Source organism: Myxine glutinosa, chromosome 1 (assembly GCF_964187855.1).
Source record: "Myxine glutinosa chromosome 1, kmMyxGlut1.1, whole genome shotgun sequence".
Classification (NCBI taxonomy): Eukaryota; Metazoa; Chordata; class Myxini; order Myxiniformes; family Myxinidae; genus Myxine; species Myxine glutinosa.
The window spans coordinates 406,260,112-406,287,753 of NC_136261.1; the positions used below are offsets into that span (position 1 = coordinate 406,260,112).

A 27,642-nucleotide genomic window follows, 5' to 3' on the forward strand; every position below is an offset into this window, starting at 1 on the left:
GCAGAATGCCGATCTGAGGGTTGAGGAATGGAGCGGCAGAGAGTAGAGTCATCAGCAAAGAGATAGAGAGGATTTTCAAGAGAGTCAGAGAGATCATTGATACAACAACAACACAACATGCATTTTAAGGCCATTTTCCCTGCTAGAGCGGGGGTTAGCCAATCGGGCAGGGGTTAGAGAGATCATTGATGAAGACCAGAAAAAGCACAGGGCCCAGAACACTGCCTTGGGGAACTCCAGCCTGAACAGGAAGGGGAGATGAGAGAAACCCATTCAGGGCCACACATTGAATATGACCAGAGAGGAAGTCCACAAGCCATGAGTGGAGATTTCCATGGATACCATAGGAGGAGAGTTTGGTGAGCAGAGCGGGATGCCAGACCGTATCGAAAGCACGTGATATGTCGAGGGAGACAGCTCTAATTTCCTGTTTGGCATTAAGGACCTCCATCCATTGTTGAGACAGCAGAAGCAGCATGTCCAGAGTAGAGTGACCTGGTCTGAAACCAAATTGATGATCAGAGATCAAGCCATTGGATAAGAGGAAAGATTTGATATCTGAAGCAATGATGGATTCCATGACTTTGCTGATAATTGGGAGAAGGCTGATTGGTCTGTTGTTGCAAGGATCTGTTTTTGCACCCTTTTTGTGTAAAGCGGTGATGTTGGCTGATTTCCAAGCTGATGGCAGATGCCCTTGAGCAAAAGAGAGGTTGAAGAGAACAGAGAGAAGGAGTGAAAGAGCCGCAGAGCAGGATTTTAGGACCCGTGAGCTGATGCCATCAGGTCCAGTTGCAGAATCAGAGTCGAGGATTGACAGAAACTTCTCCACCTTGTCAGGAGAAAAGGCCACAGAGTCCAGGAGCAGCTGGGTACGACTGGGTAGGATGGGTACAGAGAGGGATGTGTTTGGGACACAAGATTTAGAGGCAAACACAGAGTTGAGGCATTCAGCTTTTTCATGTGCAGAGTCAGCTGCATAGCCATTTGAGGTAAGGGAGGGGATGGAGGGGGAACAAACACCAGAAACAGATTTGACCAGACGCCACCAGGATTTGGAAGAGGGAGACAGGTTTGAGAGTTCGGTCTTGAGAGTGGAGAGATATTGTTTCCTGCCTCTCCTGAGGGTGGACACACACTTGCTTCGGGCTTTGTGAAAGAAAATGAGATTTCCTTCCGTTGGATTTGCTTTCCAGGAGGCAGAGGCAAGTTGTTTCTGGGCAACTGCCTCACCACAATATTCCGTGTACCATGGACGGGAGGAAGGGTATGACAACTGAAGACGAGATGGGATAAATCTGTACATGAGAGAGAGCAATTTACTTTGGAAGAATTCCCAGGATGAGTTGATGTCAGAGGCGGTAGAGATGGGAGACCAGTCCAGATGATTGATGGCTGCTTGAAGACCGTGCCAGTTGGCCTGAGTGAAATGCCAGACTCGTCGACGCTGAAGAGGCTCTTTGAGAATGGTCAGAGAGATGTCCACTTTAACAAGCACATGATCAGATGAGCCGATTGGAGCAGAAGAAAAGCAGTGGACATTTGCAGGGAAGTTAGTCATAACCAGGTCTTGAAGAGAAGATGCTCCGTTGACTGAGATCCGGGTAAGGAAATTGACAGATTGTGTCAGTCCCAATGAGTCACAGAAGTCATTTGCTGAGGAGCCATGGCTGGTGAGAGAGGTACCCACACCCAGCAAACCGGCATGGTGACAATTGAAATCACCACATATGAGGAAGAGAGAGTTGGGATGAGTAGATAGACGTTGGTCCATATTATCAGATAGCGAGAAGAAGATAGAGTCATCACTGTTTGGTGGACAGTACAACACACATTTGAACAAAAGGTGGGAGCGAAGGGGAAGCCGTAGCCAGTGGTACTCCTGGGGGTGATGTGGAGAGAGGACAGTGCAGGGAGGATGAGGAAGTGTTTTTGATAAATATAGCAACCCCACCTCCAGGACGAGGCTCAGGTCTATCATACCGGAGGAGGGAGTAACCCGGGAGAGATATTAAGGAATCAGAGACATCATGAAGGAGGAAAGCTTCTGTTAAGCAGATGAAGTCTGGTTTGTCAGAAGCAACCTGTATGGAGATATCAGTCAAGTTTGAGCGAAGGCCCGGAATGTTTGATGTCCATACCGTTAATGAAGATGATGATGAAGATGATGTCCAGTCAAATGGTGCCTTGACCCACCACTAATTGGAAAAGATTGTTTCTCTGTTGGATTCTCCTCTGATATACCCCAGGAATACCATATCAAAAATAGAGATGAATGCCAGGGATGGAAGGGGTCTAAATATGCAAATTTGTGTTAATTAGGTCCGAACATCAAAGCAACAAGCTAAACAAGAAGAAATCTTGCATTTGTCTCAAGAATAATCAATTTAATGCGACCCAACTTCATCAATAGTGTTGTTCAAAATGATAGAAATTCAAATTAGGTACCAAACTCACCCCTCCCCTCCCAATCTTCCCCATCACCCATCCCTTTCAAATCTCCCCCCTTGCCCCTTCCCTCCTAAACTCCCCCCTCACCCCTCTCCTCCTAGACTCCCTCTCACCCCCATCCTTCCTAAACTCCCCCCTCACCCCTCCCCTCCCAAACTCCCCCATTTCCCCTCCCCTCCTAATCTCCCCAATCACTCATCCCTTTAAAACCTCCCCCATTCGCTCCTTCTCTCCGAAACTCCCCCCTCACCCCTCCCCGTCTAAACTCACCCCTCCCCTCCCAAACTCCCCCCACGCCCCTCTCCTTCAAATCTCCCCACCCTCATTTTTTCTCCAATTCCCTCCTCTCACCCTTCCTCCTCAAAATGTCTTCCCCGCTTCTTCCCCCTTCCAACCCTTCCAACCCTCACCTCCATCTCCACCAACCTTTAAAGGGGAGTTTAGAAAGTGTTGGACGATTAATGGGAAACGAACATTTATTGCAAAATGAGTTTCTTGTGACCTTCGAGTCAGAGATACGTTTGAAGATGCTGGAGGAGGGGTGGAGTGCAGGTGAGTTTAGGGAATTTAGGAAGGAGGAACTGTAAGAGATGGAATTTTTTTGTGAAATGAATAGATTTGGTGAGCAAGTCGAAAGCAACCTTTTAAAGAAGAAGAAGAAAAAAGTGTTATAATATACGACAGAATACAGCACTTCAGGGGAAAGTTTAAACATTTTAAAATCAAACAGCGAAAACTATCTGTGGAAATGGGGGGTGAAACACATGGTCGAAGAACGAACGAACGAATAACAAAGAAGGAAATGTTTTTTTGTTTTTTTTTGTTAATATTTTAAAGAAGTATGGGGTGAAAAGACTGGGAAAAACTGAGAGAACGAAAGTAAATGGACCACAATCGACCGCTGAGAGAAAACAAAGCCTCAAGGTAGGAAACAATGTACTAGGCCGCGAATAACGCGGCACGAAATAACCGACTATTTTATACAGGTATGAAAGATTAACACCGAGAAACTTCCTAGGGACACACTGTCGGTACACACACCGTAAGATAAATACAGTTTCGAAAAAAAATACAAATGTAAACAGTTACTTAACTTCGATAGCGTGGAGAGCTTGGACAGCTTCAAAAAACGTGACCTCACCAGAAGATCTCGCGAGATCTCCAAGGAAGGATGAAAGTGACTGGTTGAGAAGAGTGATGGAAATGAATGTAGAAGGAAGTAGAGGACGGGGAAGACCGAGAAAGACTTGGCTGAAGGTGGTGGAAGAAGAAATGCGGGCAAGGGGGTTAACAAGGGGAGATGCAGAAAATAGGGCAAAATGGAGAAGATTGTCATGGGGACCGCAAGGCTAACCCCCGCTCTTGCAGGGAAAATGGCCTTAAAATGCCTGTTGTTGTTGTTGCACCATTTCTTCCAGAAAATTGTTGAAATGTAAAAAATATTTTGGTATCCACATATGTATTTCTTTGATTTGCAGTGGAACAAAACAAAAAAAGCTGAAAAAATCACAAAATCTTAGCTTATTCCACACAGAAATCCTAAAATGGCACACAGAAATCCACATAGAAATCCCATGGCACTGTGGCCAACGTCCCTGGACATGGCCGCAAGAGAAAGCTTTAACAAAGATTGCAGTGAAGGATTGTTTGAATGGTGGAGAAAGCACCTCAATCAACTGCCAAACAGATTCAAGCTAGACACAAGGTACGACACTTTCAACTCACACCATCTGTCACCAACTCAATGAAAGGGGTTCTATGGTAGGATACCCAGGAGGACCCCACTGCTGAGAACGAGACATAAGAAAGCCCCACTGGAGTTTTCCAAAACACACCTGAACAAGCCAAAATCGTTCTGCGAGAATATCCTGTGGACAGATGAGACCAAATTAGAGCTTTTTGGTAAAGCACATCATCTCTATGTTTACAGAAAACAAAATGAAGCCTGAAAAGAAAAGAACACCTTCCCTGCAGTCAAACATGGAGGAGGTTCAGTGATGTTTTGGGGTTGCTGTGCTGCCTCTGGCACTGGGTGCCTTGAATGTGTGCATGGCATCATCAAATCGGGAGATTACCAAGGCATTCTGGAGCGCAATGTTCAACCCAGTGTCAGAAAGTTGGGTCTCCGTCGAAGGCCATGGGTCTTGCAGCAGGACAATGACCCCAAACACACTTCAAAAAGCACCCAGGAATGGTTCAAGACAAAACGCTGGACTGTTCTGAAGTGGCCAGCAATGAGTCCAGATCTAAATCCTATTGAACACATGTGGGAAGATCTGAAAACAGCAGTTGGGAGTAGACACCCTTCAATTCTGGGAGAAATGTAGCAGTTTGCACAAGAAGATTGGACCAAACTGCCAGTAGAGAGGTGGAGGAAGCTCGTTCACGGCTATAGGAAGCGCTTGACTGCAGTTATTTTGTCCAAAGGTTGTGCTACCAAATATTAAGTCTAGGGTGTCAATAATTTTGTCAATGGCATTTCTTTTTATTTTCTGATTTAAAAGGATATATTAAGTTCTGAATCAAAAACAAAGGTTCTGTAATATTAAAAGTGAAATAAAGAATTGTGGAGACCAAATACTTTTGTCAATTTAAACCTATTTTTCGAGGAAATTGTTTTTAGAGTTATTTGAAAAAAGTGCAAGGGTGCCAATATTTTTGGCCATGACTGTATGTATCGTTTTTGGCCCTATCTCTCAATGGTGAAGAATCACTTGAAAATTCTGGTATCCAGAGGATCCGGATCTCCACCAAAATCGAATCATTACATCCTTATCACATACCCAAGCTACCCACCAAATTTCGCCCAAATCCGTCCACTATTTTTGGAGATATCTTGATCACAAACAGATGGGTGACAACATAACCTCCACTCACCTTCGTTGGCGAATGTAATAAGCTATAATTCACAACAACAATCAGACACCTACATGTATCGTTGCACAATCTGATAATGATAGTGACGCAGGTAGGCAGACAGTGACTAATTAAACATGGATAGGTACCTTACGAACCTTTCTTTGAGCAAAGTTGCGAATTATGTCAGAGAAGTCAATATCACGCAGTAAGTCATATTCAGTTGACAAGAGAACAAGACAGCTCATGCGACATTGTGTCATAGTTGTGTGCAAGCGGTTGTATATCAGTTGGAGTTTAGAAAATGAGCATTCACCGCTGCAGTTTGTAATCATCAACACAAGATAGATGCGCAGAGCAGTCATAAGGTTAGGAAAAGTGGAGCTCACACGTTTGTCGATAATGAGCGTGTACCAAAAGTGCTCTAAGCCCAAATGACCTGGTTTCTCATTAGAAAAAGCTCCAGAAAAAACAACAAATTGACATAGTTCATTTTGAAGCTTAGGATTCGAAAGATCATCAGGGAATTCTTTGGCCAACTTAACTGCCGCAGCTTGAATTTCCTCGGAGCTCAGCGAATGCAGCTTTCTGAAGAAACCAAACAATCCGCAGATCTCGTCATATGCTTCTATTCGCGGTTGTAGCGCACTCAATAGGCTATCAATAACTGGCAAAAATGAGGTAATTTTTAAACGCCTCGAAGCAGAGTCCTGATCAGGTTGTTCAACGGCTAGCTGTGAAGTTTCTGGGTCATCCAAACGAACATTGTGCTGGTGTACACATTTTTGAACCTCAGCGCACTCTGACGTGCCACATTTCTCCGCTGCTAGCTTCTCATAGTACTCAAAACTGCTGCGCTTGGACTCCACAAAAGTACGCAACCCTTTAAGCAACACGACAGCTGTATTCAAGTCCATTGAAGGGTCCTGCAGAATGTGATTTGTAGCATTGAATCGCTCCAGGATATCGGCCCACAACACCATAAAGAACGCATTTTCGATAGTCTGCATCTTGCTCCACAGACCTTCGGCTTGCCCATGCACCAGTGCCTTCTCCTGTGTGTCATTCATAATTTCTTCCAGTGCATTTGAATAGGCGTTATAACCTGTGTATATGGCTTTAGTTGCATCTGCTCTGCAAGACCAACGTGTTTCAGACAAGCACTTTGGTACATAGATGGGCTGGTTGCTTGACTCAGACTCAGCTTCAATATGCTTCTTGAGCACTGCATAGCGGTGAGTCGAACTGGTAAAGAATACGTACAACTGCTGCAGGAAGTCGAAGAATGACACAGCAGCGGCGCAGCATTCAGCAGCTGTTTTTCCAACTAAGTTGAGAGAATGGCTGACACACGGGATCCAAATTGCTTTGTTATTCTTCTCCTTGACTCGCACTTGAAGATCACTGTACTTGCCGCTCATGGCATATGCGTTGTCGTACGACTGCCCGCGGCAGTTCTTAATGTCAATTTCGTGCAATTCAAGGAATGTCATCAGGGCATGAAACATGTCTTCCGCTTTGTGTCCAGCATTCGGTATAAATGTTAGGAATCGTTCAACTGGATTTCTGCCCTCCATGTAGCGAAATGCGAGCGTCAACTGATCAACATGTGTCATATCCGGTGTCGAGTCGAGCGATATCGAATAGTACTTCGATTCCTTTATACGCGATGTAATTTCATTCAGAACATGATTGCCCATCAACGACAACAGTTCCTCACAGATGGTCGATGACAGATAACTTGTGTGCCCGCTGCCTCGATTTGCATTTCGCTGGATGTGCTCAGCCAAAAAGTCGTCATATTGTGATATCAGCTCGAGAAGTCCAAGATAGTTTCCATTACCAGCCGAACCGACAATTTCGTTGGAACCACGGAACGCAAGGTTTCGTTCGCACAAAAATTGAATTACGCTAGTCACACGTTTCAGTACTTTCACCCAGTAACTGCTCTTCCTTTCAGCTTCTGCAGCAAGTTCGCTGTCAATTCTACCTTTGGCGGTTCCACGCTGAGTCAATGCGATGAGCGCTTCCACATGTGCGTTTGACAGTTCATGGTCTTTAAGACGATTGCCTGCATGTTTCCAATCACAGAATCCATCTGTAGCGAGCTGAATTGCTGCATCGGGCCGCATCAGTTTGCAGATATAGCAGTAAAGCTTTCCCGTTGTTGGAGAAAAACAAAGCCACAATCGTTTCACCAGTTCATTGTTCTGTGCCGTTAGGTAGAACATGTGCGTCGTGCATTTTCTGGTTCGGTTTTCTCCTGTAGGCTGGTGAGACGAACGCAAGTCAAAAACCGTCTGGCCAATGTTCTGCAGCTCAGTTACATCAGGCTGTGTGGCCCAGTAGTCGATCTGCTCGTTTGTGACTTTGTCAGGCCAAGTACCAATGTCATTTTCGGTCCCGGTTTTATGTATGGCCAACAATGTGTCACCTTGATTAGTCTCCAGTTGATCATAATCGAAGTCTGTTTGCAAGTTGTCAGTCTCCGTCTTTTCACAGTCCTCTGTGTCTGAATCAACAGCTGTGGGAATCTTGAGATTGTCCCAATTTACCTCACGATCATCTGCTGAATCTCCAGTTACGCTCGAAGATTCAGAGTCAGATTCGTTCCAGTTCACTTGAACGGGTCCCACAGATGACATACTTGTGTGAGAGTCAGAAACAGCATGGCTTTTCGGCGTTTTCGTAACAAATATATCCATTTTTGCCCACTTTGCAACAACTTCTGCACGTTTTTTGTCCTTTGCACGTTTTGAACTCCCAGATTCAAATCTTCGTTTTGTGTGGTTGGTGTCGACCATGGTGTGTGCGATGTCGATCTCCTGAGCGTTTGCGGCAATCCATTGGGCACTAGCGAACTGTCTACAGACAGAACCGAAACCAATTAACCTGAAATGACAAGCAAAATGAACAAGTTAATCACACAGGTCCAATGTATAAACGTAACCCAACTCCACTGCTGGTAACTATAGTTGCCAGGCACATAATGTGTTTGAATATGTCTGTATGGTATGTATGAATGCATGGTATGTGAGTGTGTGTGTCACTTGCATGTGTATATTCATGTGTGTGCTCCAGGGCCATATATTACATGAGAATGCCGCTTGTGTGTGCACTTTCGGCTGGTTAAGTAAGGTGTGCACAAATTAGATATACGAGTGGAGCCCACGGAACCTCCACACAACAGACAGCGAGGATTTGAGGTGGGGGAGCATTTTATCAAGCGAATACACAGCTCTGTGGGATAAATGGAATCGTGCCTCAGTGGTTAAGGTGTGTGTAAACTGTGAATCCTCCTGTTACGGACAATAGCTTGTGCAGCGATTTGTTGGTTTTTGAAGTAAACATTGCTGTCAAATTGTACATCTCGCAAATTGCCTTTATCTCCAGGTTACCTGCAAATATGCCAAGGTACCCCATGTATGCCCAATATTGGTCTCTTATAACTACACACTGGTATTCCATCTGGGCCACATGGATCAACCATCCCTGCCAAAAAACCTGAGGCCGGTCCCAATATATGCATACATGATGAACGGTTTTTCGCCTCATATCGACGCGAGTGTTCTGATCACCCTCCACCAATAAAGCGAGACTTGAAAATAAACAGTTCCCATCACCAAATATCTCCATGCCGAAAAATCTCTGATTGTTTGAAGCAGTAAATATTGCCATCTTACCAACAAATGGAACTTCCGCACAACATATCGTCTCTTCACAACAACCACACCTCCAATTACAACAACATCAACAACAACAACAACAACAACAACAGCACGATCACTTCAGAGAAAGAGAAAGCCAAAAGCCTGAGGCCCGAATTACTTATACATAGCCCGAATTACTTATATATGCTGGGGGTGCAGTACATGCTATGGCTTCCGAATTACTTATACATAGCCCGTTCGTCCATCCGTCCAAACATCCAATCAAAAACCACAATTTAGTTATTTAGTATAGGGTCCACCAAAAGTCGTGACTGTATTTCAGCAAAAACAGCAATGTAGGAAACAAGTATGTTGTACTGAATATACAAGATGGAAATGAAAGAGCACACTTTGGAGATTGCTCACAATTTATTTCATGAAAATCACATCCGGTAAGTGACCGCCATGGGCATTCATGCAAAATTGTGCCCGCTGCACAACGCACTCCATCACTGATTACAGTGTTTTCAACTGAATGTTAAGGATCTCTCTACGAATATCGTCCTTTAGTTCCTGTAAGGTCCTGGGTTTTGTACGGTTTACCCTGTCCTTCAGGTAGCCCCAGAGAAAGAAGTCTGGAGCTGTTAAATCTGGAGATCTTGGAGGAAAAGGAAGGTCTCCAAACCGGGAAATCAGCCGGCCAGGGAACAGTCATCTGAGGCAAGCCACAATTGATTCCCTTACAGTGTGGCGGGTGACACCATCTTGTTGGAACCAAAGGTTCTTTTGGCGATTCACGATCATGTGCTCCACTGCAGGTGCTAGGAATGTGGTGATCATTTCTCGATAACGGTCACATGTGACAGTAACTGCTGCGCCAGTTTCATCCCCGAAAAAGTAGGGACCAATCACATATGTTGAGCATATCCCACACCAAACTGTGACACGCTGGGGGTGCAGTTCTTTCTTGTGGAGAGCCATAGGGTTCTCAGTTGCCCAGATTCTGCAATCGTGTGTGTTTGTGAAGCCATCCATATGAAAGTGAGCTTCGCCACTCATTATGAGATTGGTGAGGAGGTTATCGTCATTGTTGGTCATCTCCAAAAATCGCTGAGCAAACGTGAGGAGCGTGTGCATCGGTGGGTAAAAGTTTACGCACAACTTGCACTCTGTATGGATAACACCAATCGTCCTTTTTCATAATCCGACAGAGTGAAGTCTCAGAAATCTGCAGTTCATGAGATCGCTGTTTACACTATTTCTTCGGGGAGTGCACGATGTCTTCCTGGACAGCCTGAATGTTTGCTGCAGTTGTCACTGACCTTGGACGACCTGACCTTTTTGTATCTGCCACTGAACCAGTCTGTCAGAATGCTGTCACCCATCTCCTTATGGCTTTGTCTGTTGGTGCTATTCTCACACCACGTGCTCTTCGGAATTCACGCTGTGCACACACAACACTGCAACCGTTTCGGAAGTACAGCTCCACAATCAGTGCCCTCTGCTGAAGTGTCCACTTATCCATGATAAAATCAACCCTTAAGATTAACCTGCAACAGAAAAACAAACAGTTAGTACATTGCCTTCGGCACAATTTACAATGAAAATACAGTCATGACTTTTGGCGGATCCTGTATATAGATATCATGACAATAATCCTGGATGAGCCCTTGGGTGGTGGAGGCCCTGGGTCAGGTGTTGGGTGGTGCAGGCCCCAGGGCACTTGCCCCGGTTGCCCTTGCATAAATCTAACCCTGCCAGTATCCCTTACTCGGGTTAATCTTCAGAGAATACAGTGCATTCAGAAAGTATTGAGACCCCTTCACTTTTTTCACATTTTGTTATGTTGCAGCCTTATGCTGAAATCGTTTCAATTCATTTTTTCCCTCACAATCTCCACTCAATACCCCATAATGACAAAGACAAAACAGGATTTTAGAAAGTTTTGCAAATTTATTAAAAAGAAAACACTGAAATATCACATTGACATAAGTATTCATACCCTTTGCTCTGCCACTTGAAATTTAGCTCAGGTGCCTCCCATTTCTCTTGATCATCTTTGAGATGTTTCTACACCTTGATTGGAATCCACCTATGGTAAATTCAATTGATTGGACATGATTTGGAAAGGCACACACCTGTCTCACAGCTGATAATGCATATCAGAGCAAAAACCAAGCCATGAGGTCGAAGGAACTGTCTGCAGAGCTCAGAGACAGGATTGTGTCGAGGCACAGTTCAAAGCCAAACAGTTCAATCTTGGTTTCATCAGACCACAGAATCTTGTTTCTCACAGTCTGAGAGTCCTTTAGGTGCTTTTTTGAAAACTCCAAGCGGGCTTTCATGTGTCTTTCACTGAGGAGAGGCTTCCGTCTGGCCACTCTGCCATAAAGCCCAGATCGGTGGAGTGTTGCAGTGATGATTGTCCTTCTGGAAGTTTCTCCCATCTCCACACAGGATCTCTAGAGCTCAGCCAGAGTGACCATCGGGTTCTTGGTCACCTCTCTTACCAAGGCCCTTCTCCCCCGATTGCTCAGTTTGGCCGGGCGGCCAGCTCTAGGAAGAGTCCTGGTTGTTCCAAACTTCTTCCATTCAAGAATTATGGAGGCCACTGTGCTCTTGGGAACCTTCAATGCAGCAGAAAGTTTTTTTGTAGTCTTCCCCAGATCTGTGCCTCGACACAATGCTGTCTCCGAGCTCTGCAGGCAGTTCCTTCGACCTCATGGCTTGGTTTTTGCTCTGATATGCATTGTCAGCTGTGAGACCTTATATAGACAGGTGTGTGCCTTTCCAAATCATGTCCAATCAATTGAATTTACCACAGGTGGACTCCAATCAAGGTGTAGAAACATCTCAAAGATGATCAAGAGAAATGGGAGGCACCTGAGCTAAATTTCAAGTGTCATAGCAAAGGGTCTGAATACTTATGTCAATGTGATATTTCAGTTTTTTCTTTTTAATAAATTTGAAAAACTTTCTAAAATCCTGTTTTCTCTTTGTCATTATGGGGTATTGAGTGTAGATTGAAGAGGGAAAAAATGAATTTAAACGATTTCAGCATAAGGTTGCAACATAACAAAATGTGAAAAAAGTGAAGGGGTCTGAATACTTTCTGAATGCACTGTACTTATCCTGACTGAGCTTCTGGAAGAGGTCACAATCATTATTGGGTACAGATCAGATACAGCAATCATATGAAGCTCCCATTATCAACACACATGCGGTTTATTTTTTATTTTTTTGTATACTGAATCGAGGCTCATGAAAGAGCTAACATTTATTTCACAAACAAATCAACCAGACAAACAAAACACACAAAAAGAGGGAGCGGAAGACAAGATGGGGAGAGAAGGGGAAGCACACAAACATAACATTTGAGAGCAGGGAGACGTGTGGGAGGGAGAGGGCCCGGGGGGAGGAGGCGCGGGAAGGGGGGGGGGGGGGTGGGAGAAGTATAAAACACAAGGGGACCGAAATTAGCGGGGGTAGAAAAGATCAAGGTTTTGGATGGGGGAGGATAAGAGATGGTGGTGAACAGCTGTTTTAAAGACCTGGAGGGTGGAGTGGGATTGAAGAGAGTGAGGGAGTTTGTTCCAGAGGTGGGAGAAAAGAGGAATGAAGGAGTGAAGGTGAGCAGAGAGTCTTGATTTTGGCAGTTTAACCATAAGAGGGTTGCAGGCAGATCTTGTGCGACCTGTAGGAATATTTGGGGGACAGAGCCAAGAGAGAGCTGGGGGGGCAAGGCCAGAGAGGAGGCGGTAGAAGACGGAAAGACCACCAACCTGCCTGCGGTGAGTGAGTGAAAGGCCCTTGGAGTTAGCTTCATCGCGGGAGATTCCAATGATTCTGAGCGCTTTGGTTTCAACAGCGTGAAGACGAGCTAGGTGTGAGGCAGGAGCACCAGCCCAGAGGGGAGAGCAGTATTCCATTGAGCTATGGATGAAAGCCTTGTATGTGGTGAGGAGCTCAGGTGTGCCAAGGAAGGACTTCGCACGACGGAGGATGCCCAGCCGGCGACTGGCTTTGGAGGCCAGATTTGAAATGTGGTTTTCCCAGGAAAGATCATGGCAGATCGTGAGACCCAAAAGCTTGAGTGACAGAACTTCTTGGAGAGGATTATTCAGAAAGTGGATGGGAAGGTTGTCCAGTCGGTCTTTTCGGAGAGACATCGACATCGGTTTAGTCCCATCCTTCTTTCGAATTATGACTTGCGATGAGTGCGGCAAATTAGACTGCCCAGTGCCCAATAACCTGCATTTTTAACATAGCCACGTATAGCCTGGTCCTTATAGCCTGAACTCTCTAACACCACGCTTCTGCAAATGGCCTTGACCATACAGGCTCATTTGTGGTACGACATGTGATGACAAACGAATGTCATGCTCCCTGGAAAATCTGCAAAAACGGCTCAATAATCATGGGCTAAGAATCGAAACTCCTCATTTTGAGCAAAGGTGAACTGCTTGCTCCCATTATCTTGGACTCAGAGGTTCTAATCTACCAAGAAATTGTCATCAACAACTGCATCCTCCATTCCTGTTTCATCGACTTACACAACAACAAAAATTACATCAATTTTGGAGCTGGTGTATTGTACTTGAGTCTATTTTGATGGTTTTTTTGGTTTTTTTTGCAGCCATTATTGAGCATTTGGTCTAAACTTCACATTGATAATCAGAATAATGTTTTACCAATAGTATTTGCTGCATTATCTTTCAACATTTGGTGTAGTTTCCTATATACAGATCAGGTGTGTGACCGTTGTTTTCTTTTTTTGGAGATAAGAATATATACATGTGCTTGATCAATCATCAATTTACTTCATCCAAAGCTAAGCAGAACAGCAAAGGAGGAGGGATTATCTCATTGGAAGGTACATTCTTGGGAAAAATTCCAGGCGCATATAAAAGGCCCCTTTATATAAGGGTATGTGCCATGTGGTAAAGTATAGAAAAGAAGGGACATACCATAGCTTATAGAAAATGCCAAACAATAGAAAACAAGTACAAAAAGTTTTAAATAAAACAAAAGCCGCGTCGATGTTACACAATGCCTAGATGCAGCTGTGCCTATAACGTCGATGTTATAGGCACAGGACATTCCTATTGATTCGATTACTTGATGTTATTTTTGTGCAAAGTGAAAATATATCTCGGCATTTTCCCATCTGTTATTTCAGGCGGTGTATGACTGACCATGCCACGATTTAAATATATATATATATATCTCGGCATTTTCCCGTCTGTTATTTCGGGCGGTGTATGACTGAGCATGCCGCGATTTTAACAAAATATATCTCAATGGACTTGAAGTTACAGGCCTTTGAGAATTCATTTCGTTCTATAAAGGGCAACTTTCATCGGATTTTCTTCCCGTTTTTTTTCAACCGAGTCTTAAACTATGTTAGCGACTGTGAAAAATGAAATGATATATCGAATTTGATTTGAAATAAAACTGTGTGAGAGAGGAAGACACCACGGGCCTACAAAACAGGCCTCAAAGCTATGCGAGTTAATAAAATGGTGGATATTTGTTTATATGAAGCCTCTCCCAGAATGGGTGGAGCTATGGTTCCCAGAATGGGTGGAGCTTTGAGGTTTTGTCTTCTCTGCAAGAACAAGAAGAAGAACAAGAAGAACAACAACAACAACAGCAGAGGGCACTCTATGACCAGCGTCTGCGACGCGGCTAATCAGGCCATTCAAAAAAATCTCGTGTGCATGCTGAACTACCCTTGTGTTCTGAGGAGGAACCAAGTAATGCTCTAGAAAAGTTCATATAAAGAAGCGCCCTACATCTGATAAATAAAATACATTTACTTCTTCATGCAGGTGTATGAATCAAATTGGCGCCCCAAAGGCAAATAACATAATATTTTAAAATGTTATGGAAGTTATGACAAAACTTGGTGGAGGAGGTGGTTAGGTGACAAGAACAAGCCGACGAGATTTTGGTTCAGGTCCGAATCCAGATCCGGCCTATCAGTGGGATACAAAAAATAAACTGTACAGCCTGACAGAGGTATGCGCTCTACCAAGTGCCATTCAAGCTTCAATTGAATTCTACATTTTGAAAACTGTAGAAGACAAATCAGAACACGTACTTGCAGTTTTAGCAGCACTTTGGCTCTGATTTGGGCAATATTGGACAGAATCTCGTCCCGATTGCACATGCGTACAGATTAGCGAGACATTTGTAGTCTGTCTACCTGTGTGTAGTCAAACATTTTGTAGTCAAACAAAATAAAAAATCATTTGAAAGAAAAAACATACTGTTTTAGGAACATTATAAAGGACACAAACTACAGGTACAAATAATAATTGAACATGCTAAATTAGGTGGTGTAAAAGATGGTGCATCAACGGCGGTAAACTTCTGAAAAAAGTTTGTTTTCGTTTTTCTTCTACAGCCTTTCAAACCCTTCTTTTATTGCAAATTTAATTGCATACTTGATCACTGTAGAACACAAATCACCTTCATGGCACTTTCAAAACCAAATATACAACAATCAGCAGTACTGTACTTGGAAAAATAATCATGCCGTCTTATGCCCTGAGGGTAGAATAACCATGAGACAAATATAGCGCCGTTTTACTCTCAGCGTTGGGGAATATCGAGATTCAGATAAAATGGTGGCTGGTAGGAAATCTAGATCGTTCTTGTAAATGCAAAGCAAGGGTTGAAAAGACCCTTCCCACGTGCCTTTTCTCATGGCCCGCACGGGGTAAGGTGTTCTATGATCTCTCTAGTTTGAGTATGCTCGAGCGATTCTTAAAATTTGAGAATCGATTCCGTTTCCGAACTGCTGTTTCGATTCCGAAAGAAATCAATTCTGATTCTTCACCAAAATCTAATCAATTTTCCTTGTCACACGCCCAACCTGTTCAACTTGTTTGGTCCGAATCTGTCTATAACTTTTTGAGATATCCGACTCAGCCAAACAGTGGTGAAAACATAACCTCCATCCATCTTTGGTGATGGAGGGAATGAAGAGAAATAATTTCTGCGTAAACTTCATGTCCATGAGTAAATAAAATCAGTCGCATGATTTATACTACAAGTCGGCAAAATGACTTCAATCATCCCCTCGCAGGGAGGGTGTGGGAGGTTTATCCTGGGTATTGCCCAAATGGTGTCGCCAGACATCAAACGTGTTAGTTATAATGACTGGTCTTATTTTACCAGCTCGGCAAGAATACAGTTTTATTGATGCATGTGTAAAGACGGAACTTCATTTTGCCTTCTTGAAGGCTTAACCCTGTCAAAGATAAGCTGTTTTCCTTTTCAAGTTTTCAAAGTTAACCAAACTTTCGTGAGATCGGTTAAAAATAGTGAGTTGCTTCCCAAACCCCCTTATAGATGATGGGGATTCCTTGTGCCCATGACCTGACCGTGGATATAACCAAGACAAATGCAAAATTTGGTGGAGATCGGCCCAGCTCCGATTTTTGAATGATATTCATACCTACAAAGTACAACACAAACAGAGAATCAGATTTTATTTAATATAAGAGGATAAGTTGTAGGGATGGGGGTACCTTACCATGAGTGGCTATTGAGCAGGCTTGAGCAGGTCTCAAGGTATCCACCTCCGTTGTGTGTGTTTGTGTGTGTGCACGTGTGCATGTCACAGTGGGCTGAGAGGGTGAAATATTGGAAATATCTCAATATCTTGGGTTAAAATAATCCCCTGATAGTGGTTGAGGGCTCGTTAGAAGCGTATTACTAAGCTTATTACAACGAGAAAAAATTTGTTTTTAAATTTTGATTTTTGAGGGGTCTGGGCCCAAATTACCATATTTGGGCATTTCGGGCTCAAAACACATTTTCGGGTATATCTTGGCTTAAAAGAATCCCCTGATAGTGGTTGAGGGCTCGTTAGAAGCGTATTACTAAGCTTATTACAACGAGAAAAAATTTGTTTTAAAATTTGATTTTTGAGGGGTCTGGGCCCAAATTACCATATTTGGGCATTTCGGGCTCAAAACACATTTTCGGGTATATCTTGGCTTAAAAGAATTAAAAATATATATATATACGTAGACAACTATAGGACATGTGTTTGTGTGTGCATGTGTTTGTGTGTGCATGTGTTTGTGTGTGCGTGTGTGTGTGTGTGTGCGCAATATTTGTGTACATATGTAAAATAAAAAATACTAATACCATCACCATCAAAGCTAACGTTAGGCCACCTTTATAAACTAGTGCTTCCCCCTATGACTATTGCTCCTGTGCCCTGAACTGAGTGTGTCTTGTGAATACCCATTTTTTTCAATACTAAGTCGAGGCTCGTGTAAGAGCGAACACATAGAACATATCATAAAGGGAGCGGGAGACAAGAGGAAGAGACAGAGGGAAGCACAACAACAGTGGAGAACAGGGACATCAGGAGATCTGTTGAAGAGAGAGGGCTGTGCGTGGTACACGGTATAAAGCAAATGGACACTACAAGGACTTTCAGGAAGGAAAACGGAATTTGAAAAAGATGGATTTGGATTTGTATTAACGGGGGTAGAAAAGATCAAAGTTTGGGATGGGAGAAGACAAGAGATGGTGGTGAACAGCTGTTTTGGAAGACCTGGAGGGAGGAATGGGATTGAAGAGAATGTGGGAGTTTGTTGCAGAGGCAGGATAAAAGAGGAATGAAAGAGTGAAGGTGAGCAGAGAGTCTTGATTTTGGCAGCTTCACCATAAGAGGGTTGCTGGCAGATCTTGTGCGACCTGTAGGAATATTTGGGGGACAGAGCACAGAGAGAGCTGGGGGAGCAAGGCCGGAGGGGAGTCTGAAGAAGACAGAAAGACCACCAACCCGCCTGCGGTGAGCGAGTGAAAGGCCCTCAGAGTTAGCTTCATCGCGGGAGATTCCAATTATTCTGAAAGCTTTGGTTTTTACAGTGTGAAGCCGAGCTAGGTGTGAGGCAGAAGCACCAGCCCAGAGAGGAGAGCAGTACTCCATAAAGCTGTGGATGAAAGCTTTGTGTGTGGTGAGAAGGAACTATAATAAAAGTAGTACTAATGAAAATAAAACTAAAATAAAAGAACTAAAATAAAGTAAAATACAGAACAAACTGTAAGAATTACAGGAACTGTAAGAACTGTAAGAACAAACAGTGCATTTGTACTTTTTATCAGTGGAAGTTGGTTGGTTCCTCTTCAGGGGAGTCTCAGTGGTGAAGCTTTGAGAACCTGAAGTGTACGAGGACTTCCTGATGAGCTCCACTTGTCTCCCTGTGAAGATCATTCAAACAGACAAACCAAGTCAGTTCTCAGCCTTAAATTTGGCCTTTAAAGATTTACAAAAATTAACGTATCAATTTTCTGATGCAAGATCTCTCTAAACAATGATGCAGTTTCTCATGGTGTAAATGAAAGGCACCAACCTGGAAGGAAAAAAACAGCTATCTGTGGTTTGAGGTCTTTCAGTCTTGCAGGTTTTCCAAATATGTATTTTTCATTTATTTTACAATTTTAAGGTTAAAATGTCAAAGGTCAACTCAACGTCAAACTTCTAAAATCAATTTTCATCTGAAAATCATCACTTTTCATCCAATTAACTTGAACGTTAACATAACATCACTGAATTGGGAAACCAACTAGTTTTGAGGTCAAAAGGTCAAAGGTCACATCAAGGTCAAACTTCTGATATCAATTTTCATCCGTAAAATCATCAATTTTCATCCATAAAATCATCAATTTTAATCCGATTGGCACGAGCTTTGATCAAGATCGTCAATTTTCATCATTATAAAACAGACAATTTGATGTATCCATGACATTTTTTGGGGGAGGGGTGGATTTTGCAAGTATCGTGCTCTGCATCACGTCTTCTTGTTATTTTATCAGACATGCCAGTAAAATAAAGGAAAAAAAAATTAGAACTAAATGTTTTAAGGGGCCATCAATTCATTATGTATCCCAAAGGTGAAAATATTGTTACGTTTGTGGGGGGGTAGGCAATACCTCAGACCAGGTAGACTGCATAGGTAGTGTGGTCCGACTGTCGTGAAGAAGAAGAAACCCCATGTAATAAGTAAGAAAATCGTTCCTCATGGCACATGCAGAACACACCGTTTAAAAAAAAAAAAAAAAAAAAACAATCGCCCATTACCCACACTATTTAAAAACCAACCGGAAACCAGGCATCGACCACTACCGCTGGTGCCGCAGCCGCTACATCACCACCTCAATCAGGCAAAATCCGTGAGGCCACTCCTCGAAGAGCAGTGATTGGTCCGGGATTTGATTGGCACAAGGACTGGTAAGATGGAACTCGCTGATAGGAGCGGACACGGAGACGTCGTGAGATGACGTCAGAGCATTAACTATAAAGGAACGCTCGGCCGAGATATTATTGGCTTGCGCAAGGGAGATTCATTGAGAGCAGCCAGAGAGTGTGAAGAGGGATATCAGTAAGGTGGGGGTGGTTGGAGAGTGGAGATAGTTGGCTGAGGACAGAGGGGAGTGGAGGAATATCGTGGTGAATGCAGGACAGAAGGTTGGTGCCATCGGACCTCACACCTTATAAAGGGAAGAGAAGGAAAACAATAAAGGTTTTAACTATCGCGGCATTTTCCAGTAGCGTAACCCCACCCCCCCCCCCCCCCCCTGCAATATTAAGGGTTTACTGTGCACACAATGGTTGTTAATACGACCAAAAAAGTGGGGGTGGGGAGTGGAAATCAATATGCTGTCCCCCCTACTCCATAAAGTGGGGTGGGGAGGGGGGGGTGGGGAGCAGGTGACAGCCACCCTGTCCCCCACCGATTGACACCCATGCTTCTGCCTCCTGTCTGTTGGTATCACCCATTAAACAACACTAGGGCAGATCATTATCATTTTATCTTCTCTGCTGTGACGGCCTCCAGGTTACCAGTGCATCAGCACGCCGTTCTCTGAGATCAACATAACAGGCAAGCATGAGCATTGCCAAGGAACCAGACTGAGTGCAAGCTCCATTGATTTGGGTCATGTGACCGCTGTGATAAGAGCGAGTCTGCACTGGCCAATGTTTAATTTACAGAAATTTCCTGGGATATTTGCTTTGGGTTGCATCAGTATGCACAATTTCATCTTTCTACGCTGCTTAGAAAACACGAAACATTTAGACCAGTGTCAGTGCTCTGTCAGTGGGCGATTATAGAGACCTTCATACATATATATATATATAATTATATATACTAGGGCATGCCCGTACTATATATAAGCTAGGACGTGCCCGTACGTGGGTGCCCGTTCCTTGCCAAAAAAAAAAAAAAAAAAAATTTGTGTAGGGGTGTGTGTGTGTAAACATCCTAGGGCGTGCCCGTACGTGGGTGCAAAAAAACATGCGTGCAAACAACAACAACAAAAAAAAACTTTGAAACCACGTGGCAGTAACGACCACAGAACCCCCCCCCCCCCCCCTCTATTTACATGAATGGTTTGGTCCATTCGCAACGCCAAAGCGAACGGCGAACGGCTAAATCGCCATAGCTCGGTAAGTACTTGTCCGATTAATTTCAAACCTTGAAAAGGCACATCCTCGGGTCCCCAGCAATATACCTGGCAAGTTGCAAGTATATCGGACCCGTGGTTGTCGAGAAACAGCGGTCACAGACAAACGTACAAACGTACAAACAAACAAACACACAGAGATTACTGGAATTATAGATAGATATATATATTTATTTATTTATTTAACCAAAGAAGCACACTGACCCTATGACATCACGCTGACGTCATGTGCATAAATTATACCAACACATCACCTCCAGACTAGGAGGCATCCGTGTGGTATTCAAGTCTTTGCAGACTGAGATTAAAGGTCTATGGTCACAAATAGACAAAGGCAGAGATGTCGATCCAGATTTTGCCCTTATTATGGGCTCATCAGGACAACATACTTCAAATTGTTTATTTGTGACCAACCGAAGCTGCTAATAAACACAGATTTAATTTATGTAACAGTGTAATTTTTAACATGACATAATTTTTAACTTTTAACTTTTTAATTGTGTATTTTTTAACATGCAACAGATTTTTAACATTGACGTTTAATTTTTAACAATTTTTTTTGTAATTTTGTAATCAAACAAAATTTGTAATTTTGTAATAATGTAATTTATGCACATGACGTCAGCGTGATGTCATAGTGTCAGTGTGCTTCTTTCGTTAAATTTAATATTCCTGACTGCAAACCTCCTAACTGTTGATGAGCAGCCTTCTCCCAATTATCAGCAAAGTCATGGAATCCATCATTGCTTCGGATATGAAATCTTTCCTCTTCTCCAATGGCTTGATCTCTGATCATCAATTTGATTTCAGACCAGGTCACTCTACTCTGGACATGCTGCTTCTGCTGTCTCAACAATGGATGGAGGTCCTCAATGCCAAACAGGAAATTAGAGCTGTCTCCCTCGACATATCACGTGCCTTCGACACGGTCTGGCACCCCGCTCTGCTCACCAAACTCTCCTCCTTTGGTATCCATGGAAATCTCCACGCATGGCTGGCGGACTTCCTCTCTAGTCGTCGTCAACGTGTGGCCCTGAATGGGTTTCTCTCATCTCCTCTTCCTGTTCAGGCTGGAGTTCCCCAAGGCAGTGTTCTGGGCCCCGTGCTTTTTCTGGTCTTCATCAATGATCTCTCTGACTCTCTTGAAAATCCTCTCTATCTCTTTGCTGATGACTCCACTCTCTGCCGCTCCATTCCTCTTCCCTCAGATCGGCAGTCTGCAGCCTCCTCACTCTCTGAAGACTTGGACAAAATCACAGACTGGTCAAACAAGTGGAACATGTCTTTCAATCCTGACAAATCTCACACTCTTACTATGTCTCTCCAAAAAGATCGACTGGACAACCCTCCCATCTACTTTCTCAACAATCCTCTCCAAGAAGTTCTGTCGCTCAAGCTTTTGGGTCTCACTATCTGCCATGATCTTTCTTGGGAAAACCACATTTCCAAGCTGGCCTCCAAAGCCAGTCGCCGACTGGGCATCCTCCGTCGTGCGAAGTCCTTCCTCGGCACACCTGAGCTCCTCACCACATACAAGGCTTTCATCCGCAGCTCAATGGAATACTGTTCTCCCCTATGGGCCGGTGCTCCTGCCTCACACCTAGCTCGGCTTCACGCTGTTGAAACCAAAGCTTTCAGAATTATTGGAATCTCCCGCGATGAAGCTATCTCTGAGCGCCTTTCACTCACTCACCGCAGGCAGGTAGGTGGTCTTTCTGTCTTCTACCGACTCCTCTCCGGCCTTGCACCCCCAGCTCTCTCTGTGCTCTGTCCCCCAAATATTCCTACAGGTCGCACAAGATCTGCCAGCAACCCTCTGATGGTTAAACTGCCGAAATCTCGGCTCTCTGCTCACCTTCACTCTTTCATTCCTCTTTTCTCCCGCCTCTGGAACAAACTCCCTCACTCCCTTCAATCCCACTCCTCCCTCCAGGTCTTTAAAACAGCTGTTCACCACCATCTCTTATCTTCCCCCATCCAAAACCTTGATCTTTTCTACCCCCGCTAATTCACCCCAGATCCACCTTGTTTGAAATTCCAACTTCTTTCCTGGAAGTCCTGGCAGTGTCCATATGTTTTATACCTCTCCCACCGCCCCCTTCCCATGCCCCCCCCCCCCCAAAGCCCTCGCCCTCTCTCAGATCTCTCGATGTCTCCATGTCTCTCGGTCCCTGCTCTCAAATGTTGTGTTTGTGTCCTTCCCCCTCTCTCCCCATCTTGTCTACCGCTCCCGATGTTATATGTTTTATGTGTCGGTTTGTCTTTCTGTGTGATTAATGTTCGCTCTTTCACGAGCCTCGATCTTGTATACAAAAAAAAAAAAAAAAAAAAAAAAAAAAGACAATGTGTCAGCGTGGCAGGCGACACTTTTTGCTAACAGGTTGTGCAGCAATTGCTGGGGTGAGACTCAATCTGTGACTTGCTTCCCAGTCAAGTTAGGGGGTTCAATCTGTGTTTTTATTTATATACCAGAATCTGCCCAGTCACAGAATCTTGTTTCTCACAGTCTGAGAGTCCTTTAGGTGCTTTTTTGAAAACTCCAAGCGGGCTTTCATGTGTCTTTCACTGAGGAGAGGCTTCCGTCTGGCCACTCTGCCATAAAGCCCAGATCGGTGGAGTGTTGCAGTGATGATTGTCCTTCTGGAAGTTTCTCCCATCTCCACACAGGATCTCTAGAGCTCAGCCAGAGTGACCATCGGGTTCTTGGTCACCTCTCTTACCAAGGCCCTTCTCCCCCGATTGCTCAGTTTGGCCGGGCGGCCAGCTCTAGGAAGAGTCCTGGTTGTTCCAAACTTCTTCCATTCAAGAATTATGGAGGCCACTGTGCTCTTGGGAACCTTCAATGCAGCAGAAAGTTTTTTTGTAGTCTTCCCCAGATCTGTGCCTCGACACAATGCTGTCTCTGAGCTCTGCAGGCAGTTCCTTCGACCTCATGGCTTGGTTTTTGCTCTGATATGCATTGTCAGCTGTGAGACCTTATATAGACAGGTGTGTGCCTTTCCAAATCATGTCCAATCAATTGAATTTACCACAGGTGGACTCCAATCAAGGTGTAGAAACATCTCAAAGATGATCAAGAGAAATGGGAGGCACCTGAGCTAAATTTCAAGTGTCATAGCAAAGGGTCTGAATACTTATGTCAATGTGATATTTCAGTTTTTTCTTTTTAATTAATTTGAAAAACTTTCTAAAATCCTGTTTTCTCTTTGTCATTATGGGGTATTAAGTGTAGATTGAAGAGGGAAAAAATGAATTTAAACGATTTCAGCATAAGGCTGCAACATAACAAAATGTGAAAAAGGTGAAGGAGTCTGAATACTTTCTGAATGCACTGTATATACATATACATACACACACACATGTAAGATATCCCTGTGCTTGATTCACCGATCCTATCCCCACTCCTGCTACACACCCCATTAAATTAAGAAAATTAAGTTACATTGAATTTTTGTATTATTAACATAGCTCACGCATGAGTGGCCAACTAGATTCTTCCTGTATCAAAGTTCCTTGTGTATATTATTGTGTGTAGTTAATAATGTCGTGATTGCATTTCTGACAACTTACAATCCTCGGTGTAACTTCCTTCTTCTTCGGGATCAACCAGGTACCCATCTTCAACCTTTACTTGCAGGACTTCAGTACGTCCGACCTTCTCTGAATCATTGTCACATCCTGGTACAACGAGCTGCTCTGAGCCTTTCCGGGCAATGCACGACTCCATAAAACAACAGAGCTTGGCGTACATGGCGAGAGTAAATTCTCTTGTGGACAAAGAACAGAGTCGAACCCTTGCCGGAGCAGGCTCGGCACGGGCACAGAGCACTCCAAAGATCTCGATCCCCAGCCCCATAACCACAGCACGGAGCGACTCCTCCGGCAAGCCACGGCTCTCCAGCCAGGCAGGAATATCACCGATCCTGCTATTAGTTCTTGCACAGTCCATGGCTCGTCAGGAACCTGCGGTGAAATGAGTTAAAATGTAAACAGGCTTATCCTTTTTCAGGAACTACTTAAACATAGATGAGGTAATTCTAAATATGAAACAAGTCATGTGCACATTTACATGTGTGTTTTCTGTTGTAATTTTCTTGTGAATGGACCTAGTTACTCTCAGTGAGAGTGACAAGTTTGCAGTGCAATATGTAGTATGTTTGGAATAAAGATAAATATTCATGGACTGACCCTGATACAGATACATACTTGGAGTGCTTCATTTCAAGTAAAGGTGAAAGAAAAGGAGTTCCAGTGAAGTTTTTGCTGACACTAGTTACCTCGCGCAAGCCTCGCCACCACCCACACTTACCCCGCCACACACTACTTCAACCACCTGCAGTAGCCCCAACTTCGCACCCTCTGCACGCGCCCCACCCTCGCCAATGCCCACACTCTCCCACACCAACTCCACTGCCTGCACTCAGCACAGTTTCAGTTTCAGAGAAGTTGCAAGTGTTTACGGACGGACGGACCAACTTGCCCTCCTGCAATCTCCTGGAAATACATTCCAGGTGAGCTAAAAGTAACCATTTATCGCGTTCGGCCACAAGGAGCACTGAATCTATCTGCTTCGCTTGTGCTTCTGAAAGAGAAGCGAAGGAAAGGGAACATAACATTTAAATTAAAATCCCCACAAATCACAAGCTTCGACATCACAAGCTTCAACATCACAGGCTTTAACCTCCTTTCACACATCCATTCATTATTACTTTTGTTGAAAAAAACATTGCATTTCTGAAATTATCATTTAGGAAGAAGCAAAAATTGGACCACTTGACCTGCAGCTTATTTGGGCCCTGACCTAATGCTGTAAATCCAGATTGGGTAGCATTCTGACTAGTGGGTCTGGAGAAGAAGATTTTTGAAGGAATTTACGCGATTTTCCAAAAACTCGACTAAGCCAGCCATGTTGACACACTTCCGGGTCACGTGATCGGCGTCACCTCCCCAATTAAACATCCTTACCAAGGCCTAATGTTGTAACCCAAACTTGGTAGCATTCTGACTGAAATTGAGTAAGTCGGGCATTTTGACACACTTCCAGTCACGTGATTGACATGACCCCCAATTTAACATCTCTACACTGGCCTAATGTCATAATGCAAATTTGGTAGTATTCTGACTGGTGGCTCTGGAGAAATATTTTGAAAGAATTTACCAAGCTCGCCATTTGGACACACTTTCGGTCACGTATCCGGAACGAGCTTTGCAATCCCCGTTACCAGTCAGGAGCGGAACCTTGCTGCCAAAGTTGGGCCAGATCGGCCCATCGTTTTGACCGGAAAAGTCGAAATAGGCGATGGACGGACAAGGAAAGTTAATAATTGTGCCGAATCTGCATTTCAGAATAAGCCGAACTGACTATTTATGTGGGAAGTTGATAATTGTGACGAATCGGCATTTCAGAATAAGCCGAACAGACTATGTGGGAAGTTGATAATTGTGACGAATCTGCATTTCAGAATAAGCCGAACTGACTATTTATGTGGGAAGTTGATAATTGTGACGAATCTGCATTTCAGAATAAGCCGAACTGACTATTTATGTGGGAAGTTGATAATTGTGACGAATCTGCATTTCAGAATCGGACATCACTGTCACTCACACAAACATCGATCGTCTCGTTTCGTCGGTTACTTATTACTTATTAGTAACGGGTCGTATCGTTACATGTTGATATTTTAATTGATTCCTGATTGGAATTTGTTCCATTAATATGAATTTTAACAAAATAATGAGAAACTGTCATCTCTGTTATTGCTAGTTTCAGGGTTTCTTCCCATCCATCCTTCTCCTTTCCTGTTAATTCCCTCGATGTTTGTCCCACTGGCAGGTCTACCTTTCTCTTCCATGAGCCTCGTTCCTGTAAAAACAAATAATTAATAATGGTTGATAAATCAATGCTGAGAATCCGCGGGTTGAAGAGATCGTAGTTTGAGGGGACAACACACTCTGAGGGCTCACAATGGCCCCTACCCAACAACAATCAGGGTTTATTCATAAGATGAGCAATGAAGGGACTCGGAAATCATGAAAAGAAACAACAACAACGAACCAAGCACGACGATCTCTGGGCTCCTCAGACTCCAAACTTCCCTCCGAACATTCAGTCAGGACAAGCCCCGCCCTCCTCGCAATGCATGCCGGGAAACCTCCCTCCAAACATCCAGTCAGAACAAGCCCCGCCCTTCGCGCAATACATGCCGGGAAACTTCCCTCTGAACATCCAGTCAGAACAAGCCTCGCCCTTCCTCGCAATGCATGCCGGGATGCTTTTCCCTCCTTCTTGAAAAGTATCCTCGATCGGGTGTCTGTTTATTACGTATATACAAGGTCGGTCCAGCGTTCAGTACGTAGCAGCAAGTAGTGGTAGGTTAGTGAGTGTAATGCACGTACGAATCCCAATCTTCAGACGATATTAGTATTTAATCTCTAAATTCCGCGTTTTCCAAGTTGTTTATGTAAATATTAGTTGATTCTTTCAAACCCTTTGTTGAACCTATTGACACTATTTATAACGGCTCCCCCACCGCATGCTCCGCCCCCTCATGTAAATCAGTAGATGCAGATCTGGAATGGTTGTGTTCAATACAATACCATGGTATTGTGAGTGTGATTGGTGTGTTTGTTTGAAAGGTGTGCACTTGCACTGTAAACGAATACCATGATGATCCCAGAATATTGGTCGGCACTAATCTTTCGTTTAATATGGCTTTAATCGAGTTTTACGATTATTTTAATCGAATATAATTATTGTTTTTAGTTTGTAGAATCATTCAAATTCGGGTTGTTTTTATTGAAAAGAATTAACTTTTTGGGCCTAAGCTTAGAATACATTTATTATTCCCGACCAGTTTCACCGGAGAGGGCTATAGGTTTGCTGTCCGTATGTCCGTCCGTCCGTCCCACATGTGGGTTTTCAGACTTTTTTTCCCAGACCCTTTAACATATTCAACTTAAACTTGGTAAATGGCTTTATTATGATAAGTTAAATTCCAAGTTTGAGTTTCAGTGCGTTTTGTCAATTTTTCACAGAGTTATGCCATTTTTGGACTTAGACTGGTATGGAACATCTATTCTCCCTCATGTCTTTACAGTGATATAAGGTTCATGGAGAAACTGATGCACAGTCCCAAGCAGGGCAAGGACATCAATTGACTGCCTCTCTGAATGACAAGGACATCAGTAGACA

The 27,642-nt window shown here is 43.7% G+C and overlaps 1 protein-coding gene across 2 annotated transcripts; it reads right to left on the reverse strand.

The window, feature by feature from the left end:
- Positions 1-3,282: 3,282 nt before the first annotated feature.
- Positions 3,283-26,592, reverse strand: LOC144888171 (zinc finger MYM-type protein 1-like). 2 transcript variants are annotated; one of them, XM_078770467.1, is made up of 4 exons: positions 26,506-26,592; positions 24,021-24,413; positions 18,080-18,185; positions 3,283-8,199 (listed from the first exon to the last, which is right to left on the reverse strand). In XM_078770467.1, the coding sequence occupies exons 2-4, from the start codon at positions 24,397-24,399 to the stop codon at positions 5,439-5,441; spliced, it is 3,246 nt and encodes a 1,081-aa protein (XP_078626593.1). In that variant the 5' UTR covers positions 24,400-24,413; positions 26,506-26,592; the 3' UTR covers positions 3,283-5,438. The 2 variants fall into 2 exon arrangements, with proteins under 2 accessions (XP_078626593.1, XP_078626595.1); XM_078770469.1 differs by lacking the exon at positions 26,506-26,592 and adding an exon at positions 24,760-24,818.
- Between the last annotated feature and the right edge of the window lie 1,050 nt (positions 26,593-27,642).